This window comes from Mastacembelus armatus, chromosome 16 (genome assembly GCF_900324485.2).
Source record: "Mastacembelus armatus chromosome 16, fMasArm1.2, whole genome shotgun sequence".
In the NCBI taxonomy this organism is placed as follows: Eukaryota; Metazoa; Chordata; class Actinopteri; order Synbranchiformes; family Mastacembelidae; genus Mastacembelus; species Mastacembelus armatus.
Genome location: NC_046648.1, coordinates 5,100,798 through 5,123,140, shown reverse-complemented (window position 1 = coordinate 5,123,140; position 22,343 = coordinate 5,100,798). Strand labels below are relative to the sequence as shown.

Below are 22,343 nucleotides of genomic sequence, written 5' to 3'. Positions count from 1 at the left end.
ATTATACCAGTAAAGCCAGACTACATTGTGTTCAGACGGATGTCTTGTGTTACACTCTTGTCAATCTGATTATGGCGAGTGTAGCGTCATTCTACTGGCTCGATTCAAACGAGTTGCCAATCACTCAAATCGACCAATCCGTTGCGGAGATAGAGCCTTGCGTAATGACATACAGGGAAGTAGCCAGAAACCTAGAATTACGCGCTTCTGAGGAGAATGAGTGGTAAAGTGGAGTCGCAGATTTTACACTTTTCACTTAATTATTGATTTTGAAAGTACTTTATTGATTTTGAAAGTGCTGAATAGCGTTTTTTCAAAACATAATATGGTCACATCACATTAGAGGAATTGCAGCTCTAACTGGCCTCCACACAAAATTCGTGGAATTTTACTTATAACGCAGTGTACATTCATTTGCTTGTCTGCAAAAGAAGGTTTTCATATATGAAGAGCCATATATGCAAATGTTCATTCCTTTGTTATTTATTATTAATAATTCAGAATCAATCACATGCTATATGTAATTCATATGCCTTCAGGTCCTTATTCTGGGAATTTAGTGTTTTATTGTTAATGAAAAACAAAAAAAAAAGTGCTAGAAATTAAAATACACAAAAATGTGCAAAGGTGCATCAAAGGGTTAAAGGTGCGCTACATTTCTTCTATGAGGTAAAACATAAAAAAACCCCATCTCTGTCTCTGGTCTGAGTTGTGCTCCAGATATCAGTGGAGTTTCTGACAGACAGGAAAATTTAACTTTGCTGTGAAATCCACAGGGGGATTTCACTGGTAGTGATAGTTTTGTACAGACATATTCAAAATGACATAAAGTGATCATCTCATTTCTGTCAGTACTGTGCCCCATGCCAGACATATAGCACACATTTTACAGTACTTTATATGTGTATAGACATGGTGTATTAGCTATGGATGTGTATTTAGAGTGCTTATGCTCTATTCTCATGTGCAGAGATACAATAAAGAGTGTTTTTTGTTATTGTTATTCGAGGTCATTATTTGGATGTAAGCATTAGACTGAGACACATTAAACTGAAAAGCCACTTATTACTGAGTGGAGGTTAATCAGTTAAGACCAACACAAAACACACGAAGTGATATATGTACGCTAAGAATAAAACAAATGATAAGCAGGCTAAATCTACCACTATGACTGATCTTCTCAAAAACATTTGTCCATTTGTCAGATCATTTGTGCTATGGAGATGTAGCTGTCTAACAAAAATGACTGGTAGAAAAGGCTTGAAAAAGTTGCACAGATATTCAGCAACCATCCGAGTGAAAGGCTGCTGATGATGTTATGGCTTCTTTTACAGAGTTGTGAAATCATAACAGACATAATCCATGTAACACCCCTGTGCTATTGGAGGCCTCCCACTCATACACTCTGGTTAGGGGGGGATTGCATACACATCGAAATGCAAGTTTCTCAATCTCTACCTTTTATACACAACGCCTGCTCAGTAATCCTCCACATACATAATAACTAAAACCCTGTTTAATAGTTTATTGCACTGATTCCAGCTGATTCTAAGTGCAGAACCAGGAAGAGGGAGATGCATTTTGTGATGGTGGGAGGGATTTGGGAGGATAAAGGGGTAGTGGTTGTGGGGGTAGATGGCGGGGGAGGGGGGTGGGGAGCAGACAGCTGCTTTGTATGGTTACCATGGAAACCTTTGTCTAAACTTATCAAAATGGGAGGAGAATTCAACAGCAATGAGCAGTATTATAAATTCAAGCTTTTTTCCTGTTGTCTACAAAACCGGTTGCCATTTTGCACTGAACAGTTATTTTTTAGTCTTTATTAGACAAGCAACATAGGACTCAAAACATGACTGGCATGGCCCCACCCTATACTGCTGTCATTCATACACTGGTGATACAAAAGCATAAAGTGACGTGATAAACACAATTGCTTTTTACAAACGTGATGTCAATATTAATAATTTAGCAGTTGTAGCAGCCTGACAACAATGAAGAGAAAAACAGAGTTTCCTTCAAATCGCTCAACAGACACACATTATATAAATACTTCATTACGGTACATGTCCTGCATTTAAAATCCTAACTAGCACATAAGTATTCTTGGCAAAATATACTTAAAGTACTAATTATGCAAAATTACCATTTTCAGTGTATTATTTTGTATATATCATGCAACTTGATTATTAGAGCAGATGTGTCAACATGCACACAGTTTGTTGTAGTTGATATGGAACTAATTCTAACCACTTTATATGCACTGGTTATTTAGTAAAATGTTTACGTTTCTGAGTAGCTCCAATTGTCACATATTGTTAATGCTGTACAGTACAAGATACATTGTTCCATCTCAAATTTGCTGGAGAAGACACACAAAGTAGCAGAAAGTCAAACTCAAGTGCAACACTGTGATTCAGCTCTTGTACTGGCGGCTGCCTCAGTGAAATGAGTTTAGATGATGTACAAACACATTACCAACTTGACAACCAGAAACTGAAGTTCGTGATTTACATTAAACATTTTGTAATTATGTTAGCTCTCTCATATTATAAAACATGGTAAATATTTTTATATTCAAGCAAAACCGTTTTCAGAGGATGTTGCAAAACCTGTGGAACAGATGAAAAAATACAGGAACTAATGCTCATTTACCTTATTGTGACCATGGTGCCCTCTAGTGTTGCAAACCTACTCTACACTCCTATTTGGAATAGCTAAGCCACCCATGTCTTTAATGTAAAAAATATTCTTGTGCCACACAGAATTTAAGCTAATGTCTGTCCTCATTAAACAGTCATGGCATGTACTGCATTATGATGTAGGCAGTTAAATGATGTGGGAAAAGGAAACCAGCATGTGTACAGGCATTCAGTTTAATTTCATTTGAAGAGAGTTGAAAGTTATGATACTTAAAAAACACACAGAGAAGCAATGTGAACGTATAAATGTCCGAGCTAACAAGCTGGGAACATTTGCAAATGCGGAGTGTACAAAATGTCACATTGTCATATGTACAACACAAAAAGGAACACAAATACACAGACAAGCACATTCAAATAAATGGAAACCAGTATTTACATAAAAATAGAAAGAACTGATAAATAACATCAAAATGCATTAGTGTGTTGGTTGGATGAGATAGAGCTGGATTTGCCGATATAGAGCCGACCATTGATTTATACTGTATTTACTACAGGCAGAGCAAAGGTATTCTTCATAGTGATACAACATACACAGTCACTATAGAGGTTCACCAGCTCGTTTTGTATAGAAATCATAACCTTTATCTTTTTAAATCCAATTTGTTTCTCCTGATAAATTTACATTCAAGCCAGCTCAGGACACAGATTAAGCATGAAAACCCAGACACAAAAAGAAAACAGGCTTTTTGAAACGTGATAAAAAAAACAAAAACAAGAATGAGAATTTTCCTTAAATACAACCCAGACCACCACCACTGTTTGTCACACAGTTCCACCAGCAATTAAGACAAATGACAACATCAGAGGAGATATAAAAAGACAGCAGAGATCTGAAACATTTGGAAAGACAAAACTCTCTGTCAAAAGGGGAAAACATTGGTAATAATCAGATCATTAATTTCTCTTGACAATATTTATTATATGACATCACATTACCTAGCAGTTGGGCTATATAAAACAGATCATGGTTGTATACAGAAATAGAAAATCTAAATTTGAACCTTCAATGAGTTCTATTAAATGGTTACGGCATCATAAACCAGTGATGAATCAATCCCGTTAATGCCTCACAGGGTTAGAAACCTATTTTTCTTCTTTCTTTTGTACATTTCACCACTGAATATTACTTCATTTAATTACTTTCTTCCCTTAGAATAGCACTGATGGATGACAGCTCAAAGCAAAAGTGAGAATCCAAACTCAATAAATAAGAAAACCCCATATACACAAATAAGTTGATAACCACAGAGGCTGTCTTTTTAGTAGACACAAACTGTAAACTCGAATCTTTCAAGTAACATCGATAATAGCTTGAATAGGATGATGTGATACTGTACATTATTTCAGTTTTGTATTTGTGAACAACAAAAAGTATTAAGCTCAAATACAAATGGAAATGTTTGTGCATGTGTCATGATGTGTATTCCTGTCTCAGTATAGTAGTGATCACTAATAATGATGGTATATGATGTTCCCATGCCCAGCATGCCAAATGGGTCTGGTAAACTCTGTCTTTGATGTTTCCTTGTCAGTATTAGGTAGCTGAAAGTCACCTCCTTTGAACCAGATCAACAGTACTTGGCACCACAATAAAGAGAAGGAATACTAAGTTCTATCTCATACCAGACACTACAGTATTTGGGGTTATTTGTGATAACGGTCATCTTAGGCATGACCTTTGACACCTCTTACTAACAGAACGATCCTCTCTCAATACAGGCCTGTCTCATATTTTATCTACAACAACTCATATCATGGCTTCAGTACACACATCACACCTTCCATCCATCTGAATCTTCCTCAAATTAAGTCTTTCATGTTTTAGCAACCTAGAACCCAAAGTAAGGCCCTACCTCACTTTTACCTCTCTCACTCCTCGTCCTCTATTCTCTTTTAGCTCTTCCTTTCCTCTTTCTCCTGCCAGAGTTCTCCTGGGGGTTCTCCTCTTTGCTCCCCATCACCACTGCTCCATTGGCAGCCTTACTGAGCCCATTGAAGGTCCCGTTAGACAGGGCCCTGCCTGCTTTGGAGGAAGAGGAGGCATCACGTCTGGGCTGCTGACGACGGTAGGTCTGGTAGTAAAAGTTGGCAAAGAGAATGATGAAGGTGATGGCGTAGCAGATGAGGGAGTAGTGCATCCAGTGGGGGAAGTCACAGTTGACATAGAGGGACAAGGCTGTGTGGCCGATGGTGAAGTGGAACTGAATCTGAGAAACCCGACAGATAGTTTCAGTTAAATATTCAGTATAATGAATGTGTTACATGAATTAACCACAGAGAGAACTAAGATCTTACCATCTGAATGATGGTCAAATACTTCTTCCACCACAGGTACTTTTGCAACTTTGGTCCACAGGCAGCCAGGCCATAATAAAGGTACATCAAGACATGGACTACTGCATTCATGTGTGCACCAAAGAATGCTGCAAATACAAGGAAATTAAGACAAGTGTTTTTGTCTTGCTAATTTCAGTGCAAGAAGTTGAAATAGTGTCACATTGTGTGTATATATATATATATATATATATATATATATATATATATATATATATATATATATACACATATTTTATAACAGGCCTGGCTCAAGGGATGGTAACATTGGTCCAGATGGAAATATCTCAGTTGAATTATAGTGCCATTTTGGTGGCCAAGGAACAAATGTTAATGACTATGACAGACTATCCTCTGTCATTTCATGTAGCATCACACTCAAATTTGTGGGTTTCAGTGAACTGTTTCAGTAACTTTTGTATGGATTGAATGACCTTTGGTATTAACAAATCATATCTACCGCTGGTGTAAATAATAACTTTGAAGATACTTTAACCTTTCATCTAGAATGTGCAATACTTTGGTTTACTTTGTATTTAGTCTTAAAGCATAATTTGACATTTATTGTAGCATAAACTACTCACACTGTCCTCCTGCCACCCATTTGATACCAATCCACCAGAGTGTGAACATGGTACAGTGGTGGTAGACATGCAGGAAGGTAACTTGGTTGAATTTTTTCCTCAGGATGAAAAACACTGTGTCCAGGTACTCGATGCCTTTAGAGATGAAATACCACCACAAAGCTCCTGCCACCTATTTCAGACAGGACATGAGGAAGGCATTGAGATGGCAGGTACATGCACCAGAAAGAAACAGAAACATGGAAACACAGATAAACAATTAGAGAAACAGAGGAGTAGTTCATTTGATCTTTTCTCACTTGCTGTTTAATCAACTATAAAGCAGTATTGAACTCTGAATTCCACGTATACTTTAACTTTAGGTAGAGAATACTCTCCATTTTTTTAAATCTAATATATTTTCCGAAACTTCAGGGTCACCTGATATCAAACAAATCCTGCTCTCTGTGTCAGGTGGTTAACTACGTCATGGAGCAACAGAAAGGAAATTGAAACCGAATACCCGCTGTGAGCCCTCTTCCAGCTCACACTTTTTCTGATAACAGCACCAGGGTCCAAATGAATGGAGCTGCTCATGTTTCTAAAAGAAATGAGAGTGAAGCTTTCCTGGCAGGCTGACAGGGATCACTTGGGGACAGTATAGCACCACCATGAAGTGAGATCACCATCTAGCTGAGAAATATCTCAGTAAGTTAGGAGATGTGTTTCTCATGGAAAGTCAATCTTGTGCAAATGTGATCTATATTGCATAATAGTCGAAGTGACATTCAAAGCATTATGGTAAATTATCTGTTTTCATTTAGTGAGTGAATGATTGAGTGAGTGAGTCAGTGTGTGCATGTGTCTTCATGTGCATGTCTAACCCCTGCAAGTTGCTTCAGCTCCAAATACTCACCCTGACTTCATTGGGGTCATCTGAATAGTCCACAGGTTGACAAATGTAACTGTAGCCTGCTGCACGTGTTGCCATAAACAGCTAAAAAACAAGAGGGTACCTCTATTGAATCAGTGATATAAATGGACAATGGCAGAGACACAGTGTTAGATGAAAAGCGGCAGAGTGCAGCAAGAAAGCTGGATACACTGTAATCATGTCAGTCTAAACCCAGGGAGCAAAACTGTCACTGCTAGTGCTCATCTGGATGAACAGTCTCAGATTCAACTCGCTCACTACAGTTACTTTCACACATACACAGCGGCACACCTAACTTATTCTCTAACAATAATCTACCTCTTTAAAGATGAAGAAGTTGAGGATGACCATGCTGAAGTTGTAGACAATGAGGGTTTTGCGGAGCTGGAAAGGCTCTCTGTTCTTCATGTATTTGGGCCCCAGCCAGAGGAACAGCAGGTATGAGGTGCTGATGGCCAGCGTAGGCAGGGGGCTGTCCATCAGAGGCCATTTCTCCACTCGCTTGTCTGTGGGACAGATGTTCTTATAGTGTTACATAATTCTTCTTACTGCTCGCATTAGACTCACACAGTGTGGATTCAAAGTCAATATATTTTAAGGGAAGTGCAGAGTAGGAGTCAGTTTGATGCATGTCTGTATGTGAGGCTTTCAGAGTGTTTATTATGACTGTGAGTTATAATAAAACATATAAAATCAACTTACAGTAGGGAAGGAATCTAAATGAAAGTAATGCTCTGTTCATGATGTCATGTACTGATTCCAACTTATTTTAAAAAATAAAAAACAAATCAAGAGGCAAGACAGGACAACAAAGACATTTTAAGCCTTTAACCACTAAGATGCAATAAAAAGCTAACAAATATGTGATTATTACCTGCAATAGTTAGGGTCCATTTGTACAGTTCGATGGTGTCATTAATTAAATGTGTCACAATCTCCATGCCTGTGTCTGATGACCTGAAATTGAAAAGACGTGTCTGACAATGGAGGTCAGTAATGCCTCAACTTTTAACCAGCATTTCATATCCATTGATCCCATAGTGTCAACCTAAGTGTGCTTACTTTTTAAACTAAAACATAATAATAATAATAATTACATTTTACACATCATTTATTAAAAGAAACGGAGAAAGGCCAACTAAAAAGTCCAGTTACAGGCCTACAGGAGCCTGTGGCCCCATGAGGCCCTGATAGATTAGCTATAGGCGTCATTGCGCACAAAGGCTGAGTACCGGCCGGCAGAGCGCATGTGTCAGCAGATCTTTGACATGATCATGACCACCAGCCAGCCTGGTGGCCCTTACAATGAAAGGGATTTCCTTGCCCCCGAATTTTACATTGAAATTGGTCATCTCCTAGAGACGCAGACGAGGCCCAGGCTGATAAGTAACAGTGTACAGTCAGGCAGACACAGTGTGATTTAATGATCCTAAGAAGATGACGCCCCCCTCCCTCTTTCTCTCCAGCCTGGAGCGGATCAAGCGCTACTGCAGCATCTGCTATAGTCCATGTAAACTGCTCAGGGAATAAAACATTCATTACAGGTTAAATACACATTTCTTCTCACATGCATTAGAGTTTATAAACGACTTGAGCTAATATATAAATACGATATTCAAATAATCTGAACTGCGAATTTGCATTCTGCGGCATGCAGTCCGGCCTTCAACCAGGCTGCACCAACAGTCCTACTATCAATGTGATTTTGGATTTTTGACTGAGCTGTTCCAGTCTTATATCCATATGACTCCATGAACGATAAACATGGGGTCAAAATCAAGGCTGCGCACAGGCAGCAGCACGGCCGATAATATCGACATTGGTCTAGTCCGTGCGAATAAAGATGCTTAGTACCTTACCGTGTCGGTGATGTAAAATACCCGTCAATTATGACATTCAGTGCAAGGTCATGCAGTGTGCGATATTCCGCCTGATGATCGACTGATCAGGATTTCTAGGAATTGGTTATTTGTTCTGTATTAGAATAAATGAGCGGCGATGGCATGAATTTCTTTAGGGACCATAGTAGCCTCCACTGCGCGTTTGATTCAGTGAATTCCTCCTCTGATCCCCAATACACCAGCGTCAAGGCAGGCGCAATGCACCTCGCTCTTCCGGTCGGACTTTCAAAAATAAAAATTATTAAAAAATATGTAAATTGGTTACTTAAGGCACAACAAGGTGATGAAATTCAGATGGTTAATTTCTTAATAGTATAAACATAATGATTGAACACAATTATACAAATAGGCCTTATACAATTTCAATAAAAATAATAGTTAATTCATATAGAAAATGCTTTCATTACTTGATCATTTGTTGAAGCCACGCCATCCTAAATAGGCTACTGGGAGTTTAGTGATTATGAATGAAGTTTATTACAGCAGTTTGGCCTAATTTTGATGAAAGTAATTTGTTGTTTGTTTGCTTTTATTTGAAAGCCACACCCCTGCATTTCCTGGTTGGCTCAGACTGACTCTGTCGAGCTTGAAACAGCGCTGCTGCTTTGGTGCCACTTGTCGGGGGTGATGGAAAGATGCTATGCGCTTGCGCACAAATGGAGGCGGATGCAGCAGTTGGGCTACCTCGGACTCGTCATCTGAGCCAGACACAATCAGAGGGAAACAGGAAAAATGTTGCCTTCGCCTTCAGAATAATTGTGAAATGTGTCCACCTGTGACCTCGACACATTAAAATGAGTTATATCGCTGAAAAATAGATACAAACGAGATTTTTTCATCACAGTGAATTGAGATCTTATTATGAAAGTGGCCAATGGATAATATTTCGACCTAAAGAAAATATGAACTGAAGAACATTTTCAGTGTGGCACATAAAGGCACTTAAATTACTTGTTAATTACCTTACACTGCGTCGTTTCTACAGCAAACAGATTTTATTTTGAAAATCCTCACCTTCATCCTGTATCTAGTTCTGTCTCACTTGATAGTTTGTGGCGCCGCTGTTGCACCGGCTTTTCTCTTGTCCTCTACATGAGCTGTTTGTTATTGTCTACATATTATATGTTTTCTGCCTCTTGTTTCTGTGGAACCGGGATCGACGGAGCATATTGCGCAGTCTTTGCGCAAAGGGTGAAACGCGAGGAAAACGCGAGGAAAGCGGAGATGCGCTTTGTGGTCTCACTTCACTGATGGCCGTGAGCTTCCATCATCACAGGCCCTGTTCCCCGATCACTGGGGCTTGTTCCTCATATGAACATGGTCCGGTGAGATATAGTTTCGGTTCACAGAGGCCATAAAACCAGGACTGTTTTTAGGAAAATGAGGATCTGGAGTACAGAACATGTTTTCAGGTTGGTCACACTGGGGTTTATTGTTTAGAAATATAAGTAAAGGATAATGGTCAGTGATTAGTGCTGGGTCATCACACCTTCACCTTAGTCAAGTGATTTTATAAAGCATTGAACTCTGAAGCTCAAGACTGTGATTGTGGACAGTTAATTCCACCTGCTCTGTATTATAGGCCCACCTATGAATTGTTATCAGTCTGAAGTCATCACATGAGGAGACAGTGAATTGTCAGGTGTTTCATTTTAGGAAACCCTTATAAAAACATATCATCATAATATTGTCTTAGAGAAGTATAGAAAGTAAATTCATAGATTGTTTAAGCGCTGACTTCAGTCACCCTGCACTTCAGAATGTGTGATTGGCAGAATGTTTGTACATGAATTTCCCTCCATGCTCCATGTTACTTTGTACCGCAGTTACCCATGGGAGACGGTAATAAAAGCTGCCATGAGGAAATATCCTAACCCTATGAACCCCAACGTGATCGGGGTGGACGTGCTGGAGCGCGGCCTGGACACTGAGGGACGTCTGCACAGCCACAGACTCCTCAGCACAGAGTGGGGCCTACCAGCCATTGTACGAGCGGTCAGTCAGTTCAAACACACAACAGGATTTAGAGAAATACATATATACATGAAGAAAACAATATTATGGGTTTCAAAACGGTCTTCAGTGATGGACAGGGCTCTGTGAAGAGGAGCATGCATAACTTAAATGAGAATTGATTTCATTCATCTGACCCAGACTGTGTATTATCTGTCTGTAGATACTGGGAACCAGCCAGACCCAGACATATGTGAAGGAGCATTCCATAGTGGACCCAGATGAGAAGAAGATGGAGCTGTGTTCAACAAATGTAAGTTTGCTGGATGAACTGCGGCACTGAATAAATCATAATGCATTCAGAGTTGGTACATTGTGTAGCTACTGTCTTTGCTTCAAGCCATTCCTTGTAAATTTGTTCTTGTTATGAAATCCAAAGATGTATTTTTTCTTTTAGATCACTCTGACCAACCTCATATCTGTAGACGAGAGACTTCTTTACAGGCCACACCCAGACAACCCTGAAGTGTGAGTACTTTGTCCAGTTTATTCCACTTCCCATTTTATTTCTGACACATTTGTGTTTATGGGTTGTGTGTACTCAGTGTGTTTCCATAATGCAACAACATACAAATATACAGGAACTAAAACTAACTAGAGTTTGTGTTCTTGTACAAAATGAACTAACACATTCATGCCTTACTTTAGTCACGTTCTCTCTTTCTATCTGTCACCTCCCTCACCTATCCCTGCTCAGTACCATCCTTACTCAGGAGGCCATCATCACAGTCAAGGGAGTGAGTCTAAGCAGTTACCTGGAGGGGATGATGGCCAGGAGAATGTCCGCTAATGCCAGGAAGGTAATGCTAAATAAAAACATCACATGTATATTTCTAAACTTATTCCATCTTTTTAATGCAGTTTGAATGAAAAAGTTCTATAATAAAGATATTTCTTATGATTTCTTTGCACACCTTTTTTATCAGGGATTCTACCACTTCCACTACTCTTCTCCATTGTTCTGGACATACAGTAAAATATTGCTATTTCAGGTGGTGGCCACCTGTCTGTCTCTGTGTTTTGCCTCTGTATCATCTTTAATCTTCTCTTTCTTTGTGTGAAACTGTAGGGTTGGGATGCTATTGAGTGGATTATTCAGAACTCTGAAAGAGAACGTACATCTCTGTGACATTTACTAACTCTGGTAACTCCTCTCTTTGCTTTCCTTTGTTCTCCACTCACACACGATTATTACTAGCATGGTACTCAGTTTTCTCTCAGAACTACACCTGCTAAGTGTTATGTTAACATGCAAGAGTCACATTATACTCAGTGCTCGTTTGTTTACACACAGGTCTGCAGTTGTGCAGTGGCAAATGCTTTCCCTGGCTACAGCTCATAAACCACTAGGGGTCCTCAGCATCTCAGGATCCTCTGCAGTTGTTATTTCAACCATAACGACGAGGTTTTTGTGGATTTTCATCCCACACCACCTCGCTCACCATTGGAAGAGCAGTTAAATGGTGCCAGAGCTGAATGGTTATCAAGAAGCATGAGAGTCCAAGTATCTTTGAGTAGGATATGAGTTATGGGCACGACTCTGGCAGCTCAGACACAATCAGTGCTTACTAACCCATTAACAGTTATTCTAATTCAGGAAACTGAGGTGACCCAGATAGTTTAACACACTCTTCCACCAAATCAACACAAGGTGTAAAATCCAAGTATGCATCCATAAAGAGTTGCATTGACTTGATGAGCGGACAAGGCTTCACTGATTTGGATATTATACTGAATCACCGCATTCCCACATTGACTTTGACCTCATGTCATATCTTTAGTGTAGTAAGGTACTTGAAGAAGAAGGATGTAGTAGTGAAATACGCACACAGTTTTTTAAAAGTGTATGTTACAGTATTAATATGCAGCAAATTTTATGATGTTAATTTACCTGATGTTACTCCAAACACTAAAATCAGACAGTTGTTACTGGTGCTTATCATATGTTCCCAGAGGCACAAACTGTAGATGATACATTTGCATGATAACAGTAAAAAAAGTGGGGTTAATAACCTGAGTAGTGTGGTACTGCAGCTAGCTATTAAACTGCTTTTGCAGCTTTGGATAGGAATTCAAAGAAGTCACCCTGGTTATCTTAGAAAAAACACAGGAATGTATCATTAACATTGTGTTCTTTTCCTGCTGTCAAGACAAAAATCAACTGGCATCTTTGTTGGGCTGTACTGACCTAAACCAGCACATTTGTAACTGGGTTAATGATGAAAAATGAGGACAATACAAGTTAGTAAAAATATAGTCATATACCCATTTCTGTGGCCTTAAATCGATGCATGTGTATTATTGCTTGGACAGCAGTATCATGGATTTGCCAGTTGTACACATTATGCTTTTAAATGTCGAACTACATCATAGAAGCTACCTGTATGCTCTGAAGAACAGGGCAGTACTGTATGTGCAATACTGCAGTAGGAGACGCACACCATGACTTATATACAGTACTAAATCATATTTTCTTTTGTAAAGTGAATAATATTTGTACACTATATGACATTTGTATAAGTATTATTTATTCAAATACATTGTGTAACAAGTATATTCTTTCATTGTTTATACTGTCATTCAGAAATGTTTTCATTTTGTTTTTTAAATTTTTTTTGTTTAAAGTTCAACTACTACAAGAATTAAAACAACTGTTTGAAAAAAAGGCCATTTGAAACTTGATGACATGAACACTGGGTTTGTTTCCACGCAGAGCTCATTTTCTAACAGCCATGGTGGTATTATGCAGCAAGCCTGCCTAATTAAGACCTAATGCCCCTGAGTTCTTTTGGTATAAATACACTGGAGAGATCTAGGCTATATGTTGTCTTATTAGCTGCTGCCTTATGTGTTTCTGCTACCAATGTGCAACTGGGCTGAGGTGCTTTTCTTTTGCATACATTTTTAAAATTAGTCTCAAGGTAGTGTTTTACCATTGTTTTTTTTTCCTCTGCTCCAAAAGAAAAAGTCAAAAAAAAAAACTCTGTATGAACATAGATGAAAAGTCTTAGGCAAAGAAAACAATCTGCCACAGATTGTTTGGATGTCATGACTGTATCCAGTACTGATAGTATAACCACGGTTTGTTTTTTTTTCCTTTTTACTATGACAGTTCACCATTCGTCCAGCAGGGAGCACAAGTTCACTGTTAACAGTGCGTCTAAAGAGCAGCTACTGTTTACGTCTGAACAAAATGTTAAACAATTGTCCTACAGATCCCTTCACTGTGTGTTATGGAAAACTTGAACTAAGATAAATGATCACAGTGCCAGGACAAAGGTCATTTTCTTTTATTTATTCAACAGAACATAAAGAGGATGCATTGCATAGCATGTACAACATTCCTCACTGAACAGTGATAGACAAAAGTCTGGGTCACATTGCACCTATGTACCAAATAATTCCATTCCTTCAAACCCATTAGTGCAAGCTGAGCCACTTGCCAGAATCTGAATAAATAAACAGTAAACACAATCAGTTGGGTTTAAAAAAATAAAAAACATGCAGGAGGCTACAAAAAAAGTACAGTCAACTTTGGTATTACAGCCTCTGATCTTAAACACCACTCCTATAAATGAGACATTTGTTGATGAAAACAGCATCAGAATTTGAACACATTGCAAACAAGGAAAAGCTGCACGAGTTTCAAGTTTGATAAGGCACACACCATCATTATACTGACTTTGAATACAATCTCTGGTAATACTGCACTCAGGTGCTGTTGCTTCAACAGCCACAGCAGAAAACAATTAAAAAATGTATCAAATCCATATAAAAGTGAAAAAGAACAAAAGATAGAAAACATACTGTGAAGTGTTAACATATCTATGAATCATCCTTCAGACTAATAAGTTACCAAACCTATTGCTTACATTTATCATCATCGTCTGTCCATTACTTCAGCAACTCTAAATTTCCTCATCTCTATCCCACTGTCAAACACATCGTTACTGCAATTTTCATCCTGATCTCAAACATATTGCATCCCCCCATGTGAGCCGGCCTTGTAATATCATATGAAGGAAATTACAATATAAACAAGCACACCTGAATTGTCTTCCTATTTCCCACGTTAAAGAATAATTACAAGTATGAAAAACAGCTTATCCAAATCAGGAAAAACTAGTGGACGTAGTTAAGCTCAAACTGTGTGTTTAATTTGGTGATTTAAAAAAAGACAAAAACATTTAACTAAGACTCTGACAATTGAGTGTTCCCTTTTCCCCCTCTGCTCTCCCTTCCTACAACCACTTCTATTTCTTCTACATCTCTTTTCCTCTGTCACATTCACTCACTTTCAATAGTGTACTCTGCCAGAAGCCTGTGTACTTTTCTCCAAAAGAAACTCGATTGCATAATTGTCCCACTGCCTGAGGCCCCCTCTAGTCATACATCAACTAAATATACATCCAGGAATTGATTATGCTCTTCCACAAAAACAATATCATACACTTCTATATACAGTATGTACAGTCAGTCTGCATTCGATGTGGGTGAGGGTTTAGAAGTTGAAAAGGTTGATAAAGTCTTGAGGGGAGAGGGATGTGGTGCAACTTTCTGGGTTGTTGGCTGTGCAAGGATGGTTTGTGTCCTGTGAGAAACAAAGGTACACAACAATTGATATTAATGTTTTTCCCCTTCCGTTCTACCTGTATGATATCTTAAACTGTTTAGTTACACATGCACTTTACACTACCTTCCAGAACAGGATGTGGCAGTGAGTGCAGAAGTGCAGGGTGTCGCTGTATTGCTCCCTGTGAGGATAGCAGCGGCTCAGCTTAAAGTACATCTTCTTCCACTCCAACTGACCTTTATCTGACACCATCAGCCGCTTTCGAATCTACAGAGAAGAAATTTTAGCATTACTGACAATTTCTTTTCCAACACATTCAATATGAAAACATTTGTGTTTTTGAGCAACACTGAGTGCACCACTCATTCTTTACATATTCCCAGATCATATATTTATTTCTACATGCCTGTCTGTCTGTAAAGTGGTACTGGCAAAGTCTCTTCCACAGCAGCCGGTCCTCAGTCAGGGCCCCCAGCTCGGGACACACCTGGCCCAGGCTGACCAGGTCCCTGCCGTCCGACAGACGCTGCATGATGTTGAGCTGCAGGCTGGCAGGCAGGTCAATTAAAGTCATGCCTGTAGAAGTGGGCTGAAAAAGTAAGAGACAAAACGCGTTTTAATTCTTCTTGACGTCCCTAAATTTTCCACCAGAGCACCTTTTTTTAAATCCAGCTCCTCGTTGTGTATTTCAGGCAGGTGCTCACCCTGTTGATCTGTAGGTTGTCCAGCTGCTGCTGCCACTGTAGGATGTTCTCCATGCGGTGCACCCAGATGTTGATGTTCCCCACCAGCACAGACTTGCCCATGTCCTGAACCAGACCACACAGCGAGACATACAGCGTCTGCAGCAGCTCCTTTATGGGACGGACATTCTGCTGGTCATCAAGAACTGTATGAGGAGACCAGAAGATATTCAGTACTCCGACCATGACCTGGAGGTGAGGTTTTAAACCCTGAGTGTTTCAAAGAGATTAGTAGCTACCTGGAAAACTGCCAAACTAAAATATTTATTGTGAATCATCGAAAAGCACATCAAACAAAACGTTCTGGACTGACTATTCTCCTTCTGTGACATTTATAATATTTGGCCAATGGCTTTCATAGCCCCACCTAAACAACCTAAATCTCTGTTTAGCAGAGGGAACATTTAGTTTACACTATGGCTTGTACAGGGGTCTGGTGACTGTCAGTGTTTTTCACTGTGCCATTAGAACACTGAACTCTTTCCCCGGCCTTCTTTAGATGCCACCACGGCTCATTTCCTCATGTATTGATGCAAACAAAGCAGAAAAGCTTCATCTTTCCATAAATTATTTTGGGTTTATGGCATTAGAAGCATAAGACAAGTAGAGCCTACCACTTTGTATATTTAAACCAATGGAGAGGAAAAAAAAACAAAAAAAAACAGGCTAAGGAGCTGGTATTTTGTACATGTGTGCTAAAACAACAGATTACAATGGAAAAATAAACTTAAAAGCAAATGACAACAAGTAAGACAAACCAGTTGCATGAACTGAGAAAAGTGTCAAGTCCCACCTTTCCGTACCACTCTCTCCAGAATATTCATGTAGTTTTTCTGTGCCACTCCACTGAGTGAGGGGAGCTTGGACTTGGCGATAAGTTCTAAAAGCTGGAGCAAAGAAAGAAAGAAACAACATAAATTTCATCCAATCACTGCTGAGACTCTCCGTTCCTTTGCCTCATTACTTAATGTTTGTTATGCTGCATTCTTACAAAGGCACTTGCACTCCTAACAATAAATGCTGCCTTGAACAAATTTGGAGCTGTTTCTCCTGGCCGAGGCTGGATCCAGTGAGCATATAACAGCATTCTTGGCTCTGATCATTCTTCACAGTCTCTTTAGGGGGAAGAAGCTACTGGAAAGGTATTGGATAACAGCCCAGGCTGTCAACAACACAGCCTCCACAAGCAAGCTTTTAATCATTTGACTCCTGTCATGTGAATTAGCTGAATCATTTGACAGAGTGTTTCTGCACTTTGTGTGTCCATGTAAGCATGTTTGTGTTCGTGCGTGTGCGTCTGTGCGGTTGTTGCTGTTGGACAGCAGACAAACAGTGGGTTCCAGGGTGGCATGTCTGGCATGTAACAGATGCTGTGACGTGATGGAGAAACACGAGCTGTCCCTTTGCTCAATTCTGACTGAAGCACATGACCTTTGCCAACATACCAACATCAACATATTGCTGAGTACTTTCTGGTAAACCGGGAAAAGGTGGGAGTGGGGGTGGTATTCCAAAGGAGGCAGATTATGAGAGATGTGAAAAAGCAGACAGCGCTGCATTATTTCTAGAGAACTAGTTTGCAAAAATCCAAGTTCATTACAAGAAATGGCACCTATTCAAAGTAAGCATTCAGCCAAATCTTAAATTAGAGGTGACTGAGTAATATCAAGCCTTGAGCCAAATTACTTCTCCACCACATCCTCTACCTCACGGTCCTTTTTTAACAATTTTAAGCTTCTTTGCTTCCTCCTGGTTCCATTTTTTTCCATTCTTTCCAGCTCTAGTCCTAAAGCCTAATCCCATGCCCTTCTTCTTTTAGCAGCTCATCAAGTGTTCCTCTTTGTAGAGCAACCGGGCAGAACAATGTGTGTTTCCGTATCTACTTTTAGCCCCCACCGTTCACTAAACTGCACTTCATAACCTGCTACGTGCTTGGGCATTAGAAGCCCTGCATCTTTTTATGATATGAGGGCAATGGTAAACACAAGTTGATTTTACAGTTTCTGTCTCCCTGAAACAACATTCATTTGTCTGCTCTGAGAAAGGAGAGGGCCCCTTGTTGTCTCTGTGTGGGGGAACATGATCTGTGTAACTGAGACAGCGTTAAATGAACCCACAAATGCCATCAGACAACCAGCGAAGAGCAGTGACCTAGGACACCGTGTCCAGACTAGACGCTAGTGTTACACAGTCATATTGTTCTTTTGGGCCTAGCACACTACACTGCACTTGTTAGCTGGAACCCACACTAAAAGGTCAGTAAAAAACACCAGACTGTAACAAATGGCCAAAGTTTGATCACTTGTGAACATCAGATGATTTTCTTCTCTGAACTACTATAATGCTGATATACTACACTTGTGTTTATGGGTTTAACAACAAGACAGTCACAGCACATCATGCCACAGCAATAAGTAGGATTGTAGATGCAAGTAAGAGACAAGTTCAAAACTCAGAATTTCAGATGAATGATGGGAAAAAAAAAAGGAGAAAAAAAAAAGGAACAACACAAAAGGAAGAGGCTTAAGTCAGGCAGAGACATGTGCGTGTGCGTCTGTATGTTTGGAGGTCTGAATCACCTGACAACCACCGGGTCTGGTTTCATAAACCCCTGTCGGGTGGTCGCACCTCACCGCACAGCTGTCAATGCCCCCACCCCTCACCTAAACCAGCCATGAGAACACAACCACATGCAGCCCTCCGCTCACATGGGAGCACATGCCGGAGAGTTGGTGTTCAGTTCAGTGTGGAGATGCTTTGATGTGAAACGGAAAAGCTGCAAATTTACATCCTACAATTCCATTACATTATTGATAATGACAATATGAAAGAAGACACTGTCACATCCCCCTTTGAGTGAGCATTTTTCTCTGACTTATTTGAAGAGGCTATGTATATTTTGGGAAACTCAGGAAAGGTCCAAGTGCCTCAGATCGATATAGGGTAGCAAATACAAATCACTGCAATATAGGGATACTGAATGGCTGTGGCAATCATACTGTAGCAAAATTTCATTTTTGACACACTCTTCCCCTGCAGCATACACACTTCCTGTGTGGGTATCATCACCATTGACAGAGCCTCATCTGCAGCACATTGATAAGAACCTGACAGAAGCCTACACACCCTTTTAACCTTAACCCCTTTTCTACCACTAAGAAAAACATTTCTTCTTAACAACCACAGAGAAAGACAAATGAAAATGACAGAAGAAATTGGAAGAAAAGAAAGAAATGAGGACTCACTCTGACAACGTAATTAAATCTCCTCGTGTCCTTGATGGCGGTGCAGAAATCTAAGCGATTGAAGGCCTCTCCCAGTGTACAATATCCATGGCGCTGGGAAAATTTAATTATCAGGGTATTAGATTGCTATGCTCGGCAGGAGTATAGGGTTTTCTCAGCATGTTTACATTAGCAACGATGATATGAAAAGTTGATGTGAAATTAAATAAGTTGGTTTGTTACCTCCTTGGTGCTTCCTTTATGAACATAAATCCACTTTTCCCTGTGGAAATCTGAGAGAAAACAGTGTTTATATTAGTGGTCTGCCCTCATTAGACAGCTCAAGAGCACAGTGAAATATACACACACACACACACACACACACACAAACACACACACACACCAAATAAGACAATTTCAGACTCAGACTAAGTTTAGGAAATGATGGAAGGTTAATCATAAACAATATTATTAGGAAGCATTGCCCTCATGAATGTTACATAAGCATCCTCATGAGAATCCTCAGCTAATATTTGTGATCTGGAACCTAACTAAAGTATATTATTGTATGACTTACAGCTGCTCACATAAAAAAACAAAAAAAACAAATAATGTTATTCTTTGCAGTTATTATTTAAAAAGTCAGACAGCTCTTTCATTGTGACTCACAGGGGACCTTGGTGTTGTTGTTCATTAGGTCTTTTTTCCTCTTCTTGGCAGCCATGTCATAGCCGAAGGAGAGCAGCAGGTTCTCCTTGTTGAAGCACTCCTCCTGCTCAGCTTTACAGAAGCTGGAGAAACACACAAATATTTCATTAAGGACAGATTTTCACTGCTTGTTCTCAGTACACATTGCTTCATATGCAGTACTCTTTATGGGCTTTGGGTTCATGAGTACTTTTAGTTTGTATCAAAAACAAAGATATGTTTCTTAATGCCTTTTTTAGACATGTGTCACTGTAATGCCAGGCCATGTTGTGCTGTACTTAGTTGTGTTGTCAGTGAGTGCAGTGTTGATTAGACTAGAAAAGGAAAACAAACACGCTGTGAAGAGACGGAAACAACATGAAGGTGCACAGCTGCCTGTCTGTCCATGATGCTGTTCAGACTATCTCCGCCCTCTTCCCAGCTTCCTCTCTAACTAAAAGTGATGGCGCATGTATCAGTTGCGCTGTGAGGGAGACAGCGACCTGTTGAATGACCAACCTGTCCACGGACACATTGTTGTTTTTGTCGTCTGTCGTTGTCTTCTTCCATCCATCTTCCGTTTTAACCCAACTCTGACCCGGTGACCTCCAGTCCTGTCCGAGGAAAGGCATCTTGACTCGGCAGTGGAGAGTTAAGCAACACTAAATAAATATCAGCAAAGTGTCCCTGCTCGGGTTAGTCTGTGTCCCTTCTTGAAAGCGTTTTGTCCTGGACGTGTTTCTGAGCCTGTGTTGTCATTGCGCAGCTCTTCTTATATGCTCCAACCCAGAACCCGGAAATTACATGAGATCCGCCCACTTTGGAAACTTCCCTGCAACACGTGGCTTTGTTTATCAACTAGAGCGTTGCAAAACCTCTTGGAGAGAAAAACAGAGGTAACAAAAGTCCTCATGTCATGGAAAGACAGGGACATTGGACACTAGAAAATTCATTCCAAAGATTTTTAACGCAATGAACCCCTTAGCAAAGCGCTTTTAAATGTTAAACAACTTAGGGCACATTTATATAACTGGAGGTAGAAGTACATTTACTCAGTGTTCTGCTTAAAGTTGAGGTACTTGTGCTTACTGGCTTTTTTCTGATTTATACTGCTCTGTGATAATATGCCAGAGCATTTCAGTGGGAACTACTGTAGTTTTCACTACATGAAAACAAATTTTAACAACTGCAGTCAGTGAAGGATTTTCAGACAATGGCACAACAACTCTCTTCCTCCTACGTACAAAAAAAACAGACCCCATATTCAGATACACTGTCTCTTATGGTACTTTTGCTCATATTTGTACTGTGCTGTCATTTTGCATCTAGTTGATTTGCACCTGTCTGTACATGTTTGTAGCCTTCTTCTATATTTGTAGCTGTTTTGCATCTTTTGCTTTGTACATGTTTTGTATGTCTCTGTAGTTGTTTTGAGTGTCTCTGTAGTTGTTTCATGAATCATTGTGCTCCACATTTGATTGCCCTTCCAACAAATGACAGTCACTTTATAAGAGGGAGTGGTCAAATATATATATAACCATCACACAGTTATGTGTCAGTTTAAGTGTGCTGCATACCCACACAGTGTTTTTTAGATATGTGGCTGATTATACTTGCTTATATATGAGTTGTGCAAATTGACATACAGTATTCTGATAGTGATGTTAAAGCTTTAACTTGTCACACAGCAAAATTAATTACAGTCTTTGATATATATATATATATATATATATATATTTCATACATACATACATATATGTATAGAGAGAGTAAGGTTTTTAATAATGAATTAAATGCTGATACTTACACACATCCCTGTATACGCTCTTACGCAAGTATGTGATATGGTGAAATCAAATGGGAGCTTACTTCTGACTGCGATACTGTATCTCACTACAGATTTTTTATGGCAAATGTATCAGTGCTTATAATAGTAATTATTTAGGAAGAATTTTAGCTAAGCTTATCAGTGTTGGCTTTATGTTTTGTAAATATTACTGCATCACAGTAACAGACCTGTAATGTCAGCTGATTCTTGGTCACTCTTATTATAAATAGATCAAGTTTTCCTTTGGATTCCTCCAGAGTATTAAAGTGCATTGTGTGTTGTGTGGGAGTGTACATGAGTGTGTCTGCAGAGGTTTACCAATGCATTTCAGTTTTTTTAATCAGTCTGTGAGTCATGACAACCAGATTAGGCTATTTTGTTTACTTTGGGTCATGCCATTAAAGATAATGTGTAACAAAGTCTTTCCAGGTCACTGGTTCAACTTATCATCTTAATCAAACACATGGCATATTAGCATATACACCGTCTGTGAGGCTTTTCAAACTCAAGCTGTTTGCTTCTGGCTTTAATAGCCATTTATCTTTGTGTTTATGTAGCTGGCAGGAAGCTCATTCAAACAGAGGGTATTTTCACACTATTGCTGTGAAAGATGGTGAGAAGTTGTGTATTTGACTTGTCATTAGCATATAGTAAGAATGATGACACTGTTGCCATTTAAAGTTTACTGCTCTAATCATTGATGCTGCGTCAATGCTGGTGTGAAGGGTTCGAGTTCACTTCTTAAAAAATCTTGCAGCATAAAAAAACACATTGTTTGTGTATTTATTCTCAATAATGGGTGTGTATGAGGATGTGTATCTATATACATGTGAGTGAATGA

General features: G+C 39.4%; 3 protein-coding genes across 5 annotated transcripts; 1 reads left to right on the top strand and 2 right to left on the bottom strand.

Moving 5' to 3' along the window:
- Positions 1 to 2,988: 2,988 nt before the first annotated feature.
- Positions 2,989 to 8,603, bottom strand: elovl4a (ELOVL fatty acid elongase 4a). The gene is made up of 7 exons (XM_026294082.1): positions 8,393 to 8,603; positions 7,408 to 7,490; positions 6,852 to 7,039; positions 6,516 to 6,596; positions 5,621 to 5,792; positions 4,998 to 5,125; positions 2,989 to 4,909 (listed from the first exon to the last, which is right to left on the bottom strand). Exons 2-7 carry the CDS (start codon positions 7,472 to 7,474, stop codon positions 4,586 to 4,588), a joined length of 960 nt encoding a protein of 319 aa, XP_026149867.1. The 5' UTR covers positions 7,475 to 7,490; positions 8,393 to 8,603; the 3' UTR covers positions 2,989 to 4,585.
- Positions 8,604 to 9,427: 824 nt separating this feature from the next.
- prelid3a (PRELI domain containing 3A) lies at positions 9,428 to 13,075 on the top strand. Of its 3 annotated transcripts, XM_026294085.1 has the most exons (7): positions 9,428 to 9,846; positions 10,261 to 10,429; positions 10,611 to 10,700; positions 10,845 to 10,915; positions 11,145 to 11,247; positions 11,517 to 11,591; positions 11,742 to 13,075. In XM_026294085.1, exons 1-6 carry the CDS (start codon positions 9,815 to 9,817, stop codon positions 11,574 to 11,576), a joined length of 525 nt encoding a protein of 174 aa, XP_026149870.1. In that variant the 5' UTR covers positions 9,428 to 9,814; the 3' UTR covers positions 11,577 to 11,591; positions 11,742 to 13,075. The 3 variants fall into 3 exon arrangements, with proteins under 3 accessions (XP_026149870.1, XP_026149871.1, XP_026149869.1); XM_026294086.1 differs by lacking the exon at positions 11,517 to 11,591; XM_026294084.1 differs by lacking the exons at positions 11,517 to 11,591; positions 11,742 to 13,075 and having other exon boundaries at positions 11,145 to 11,509.
- A 647-nt stretch (positions 13,076 to 13,722) lies between these two features.
- Positions 13,723 to 20,449, bottom strand: fbxo32 (F-box protein 32). The gene is made up of 9 exons (XM_026294263.1): positions 20,194 to 20,449; positions 19,657 to 19,778; positions 19,231 to 19,280; positions 19,009 to 19,101; positions 16,557 to 16,650; positions 15,725 to 15,909; positions 15,427 to 15,609; positions 15,144 to 15,287; positions 13,723 to 15,038 (listed from the first exon to the last, which is right to left on the bottom strand). The coding sequence occupies exons 1-9, from the start codon at positions 20,304 to 20,306 to the stop codon at positions 14,949 to 14,951; spliced, it is 1,074 nt and encodes a 357-aa protein (XP_026150048.1). The 5' UTR covers positions 20,307 to 20,449; the 3' UTR covers positions 13,723 to 14,948.
- Positions 20,450 to 22,343: the final 1,894 nt, after the last annotated feature.

Bases quoted from the DNA above. Each gene is read 5' to 3' on its own strand.
- fbxo32 (XM_026294263.1), bottom strand. From the start codon at position 20,306: ATGCCTTTCCTCGGACAGGACTGGAGGTCACCGGGTCAGAGTTGGGTT. The intron at 19,779-20,193 runs GTTGGTCATTCA...GTGTTTCTCCAG, and splicing joins AACAATGTGTCCGTGGACAG to CTTCTGTAAAGCTGAGCAGG. The intron at 15,039-15,143 runs GTAGTGTAAAGT...TGTTTCTCACAG, and splicing joins GCCACATCCTGTTCTGGAAG to GACACAAACCATCCTTGCAC.
- elovl4a (XM_026294082.1), bottom strand. From the start codon at position 7,474: ATGGAGATTGTGACACATTTAATTAATGACACCATCGAACTGTACAAA. The intron at 6,597-6,851 runs GTAGATTATTGT...CTTGTTTTTTAG, and splicing joins ACTTCTTCATCTTTAAAGAG to CTGTTTATGGCAACACGTGC. The intron at 5,793-6,515 runs GTGAGTATTTGG...TGTCTGAAATAG, and splicing joins ATGACCCCAATGAAGTCAGG to GTGGCAGGAGCTTTGTGGTG.
- prelid3a (XM_026294084.1), top strand. From the start codon at position 9,815: ATGAGGATCTGGAGTACAGAACATGTTTTCAG. The intron at 9,847-10,260 runs GTTGGTCACACT...TTTGTACCGCAG, and splicing joins AGTACAGAACATGTTTTCAG to TTACCCATGGGAGACGGTAA. The intron at 10,916-11,144 runs GTGAGTACTTTG...ATCCCTGCTCAG, and splicing joins CACCCAGACAACCCTGAAGT to TACCATCCTTACTCAGGAGG.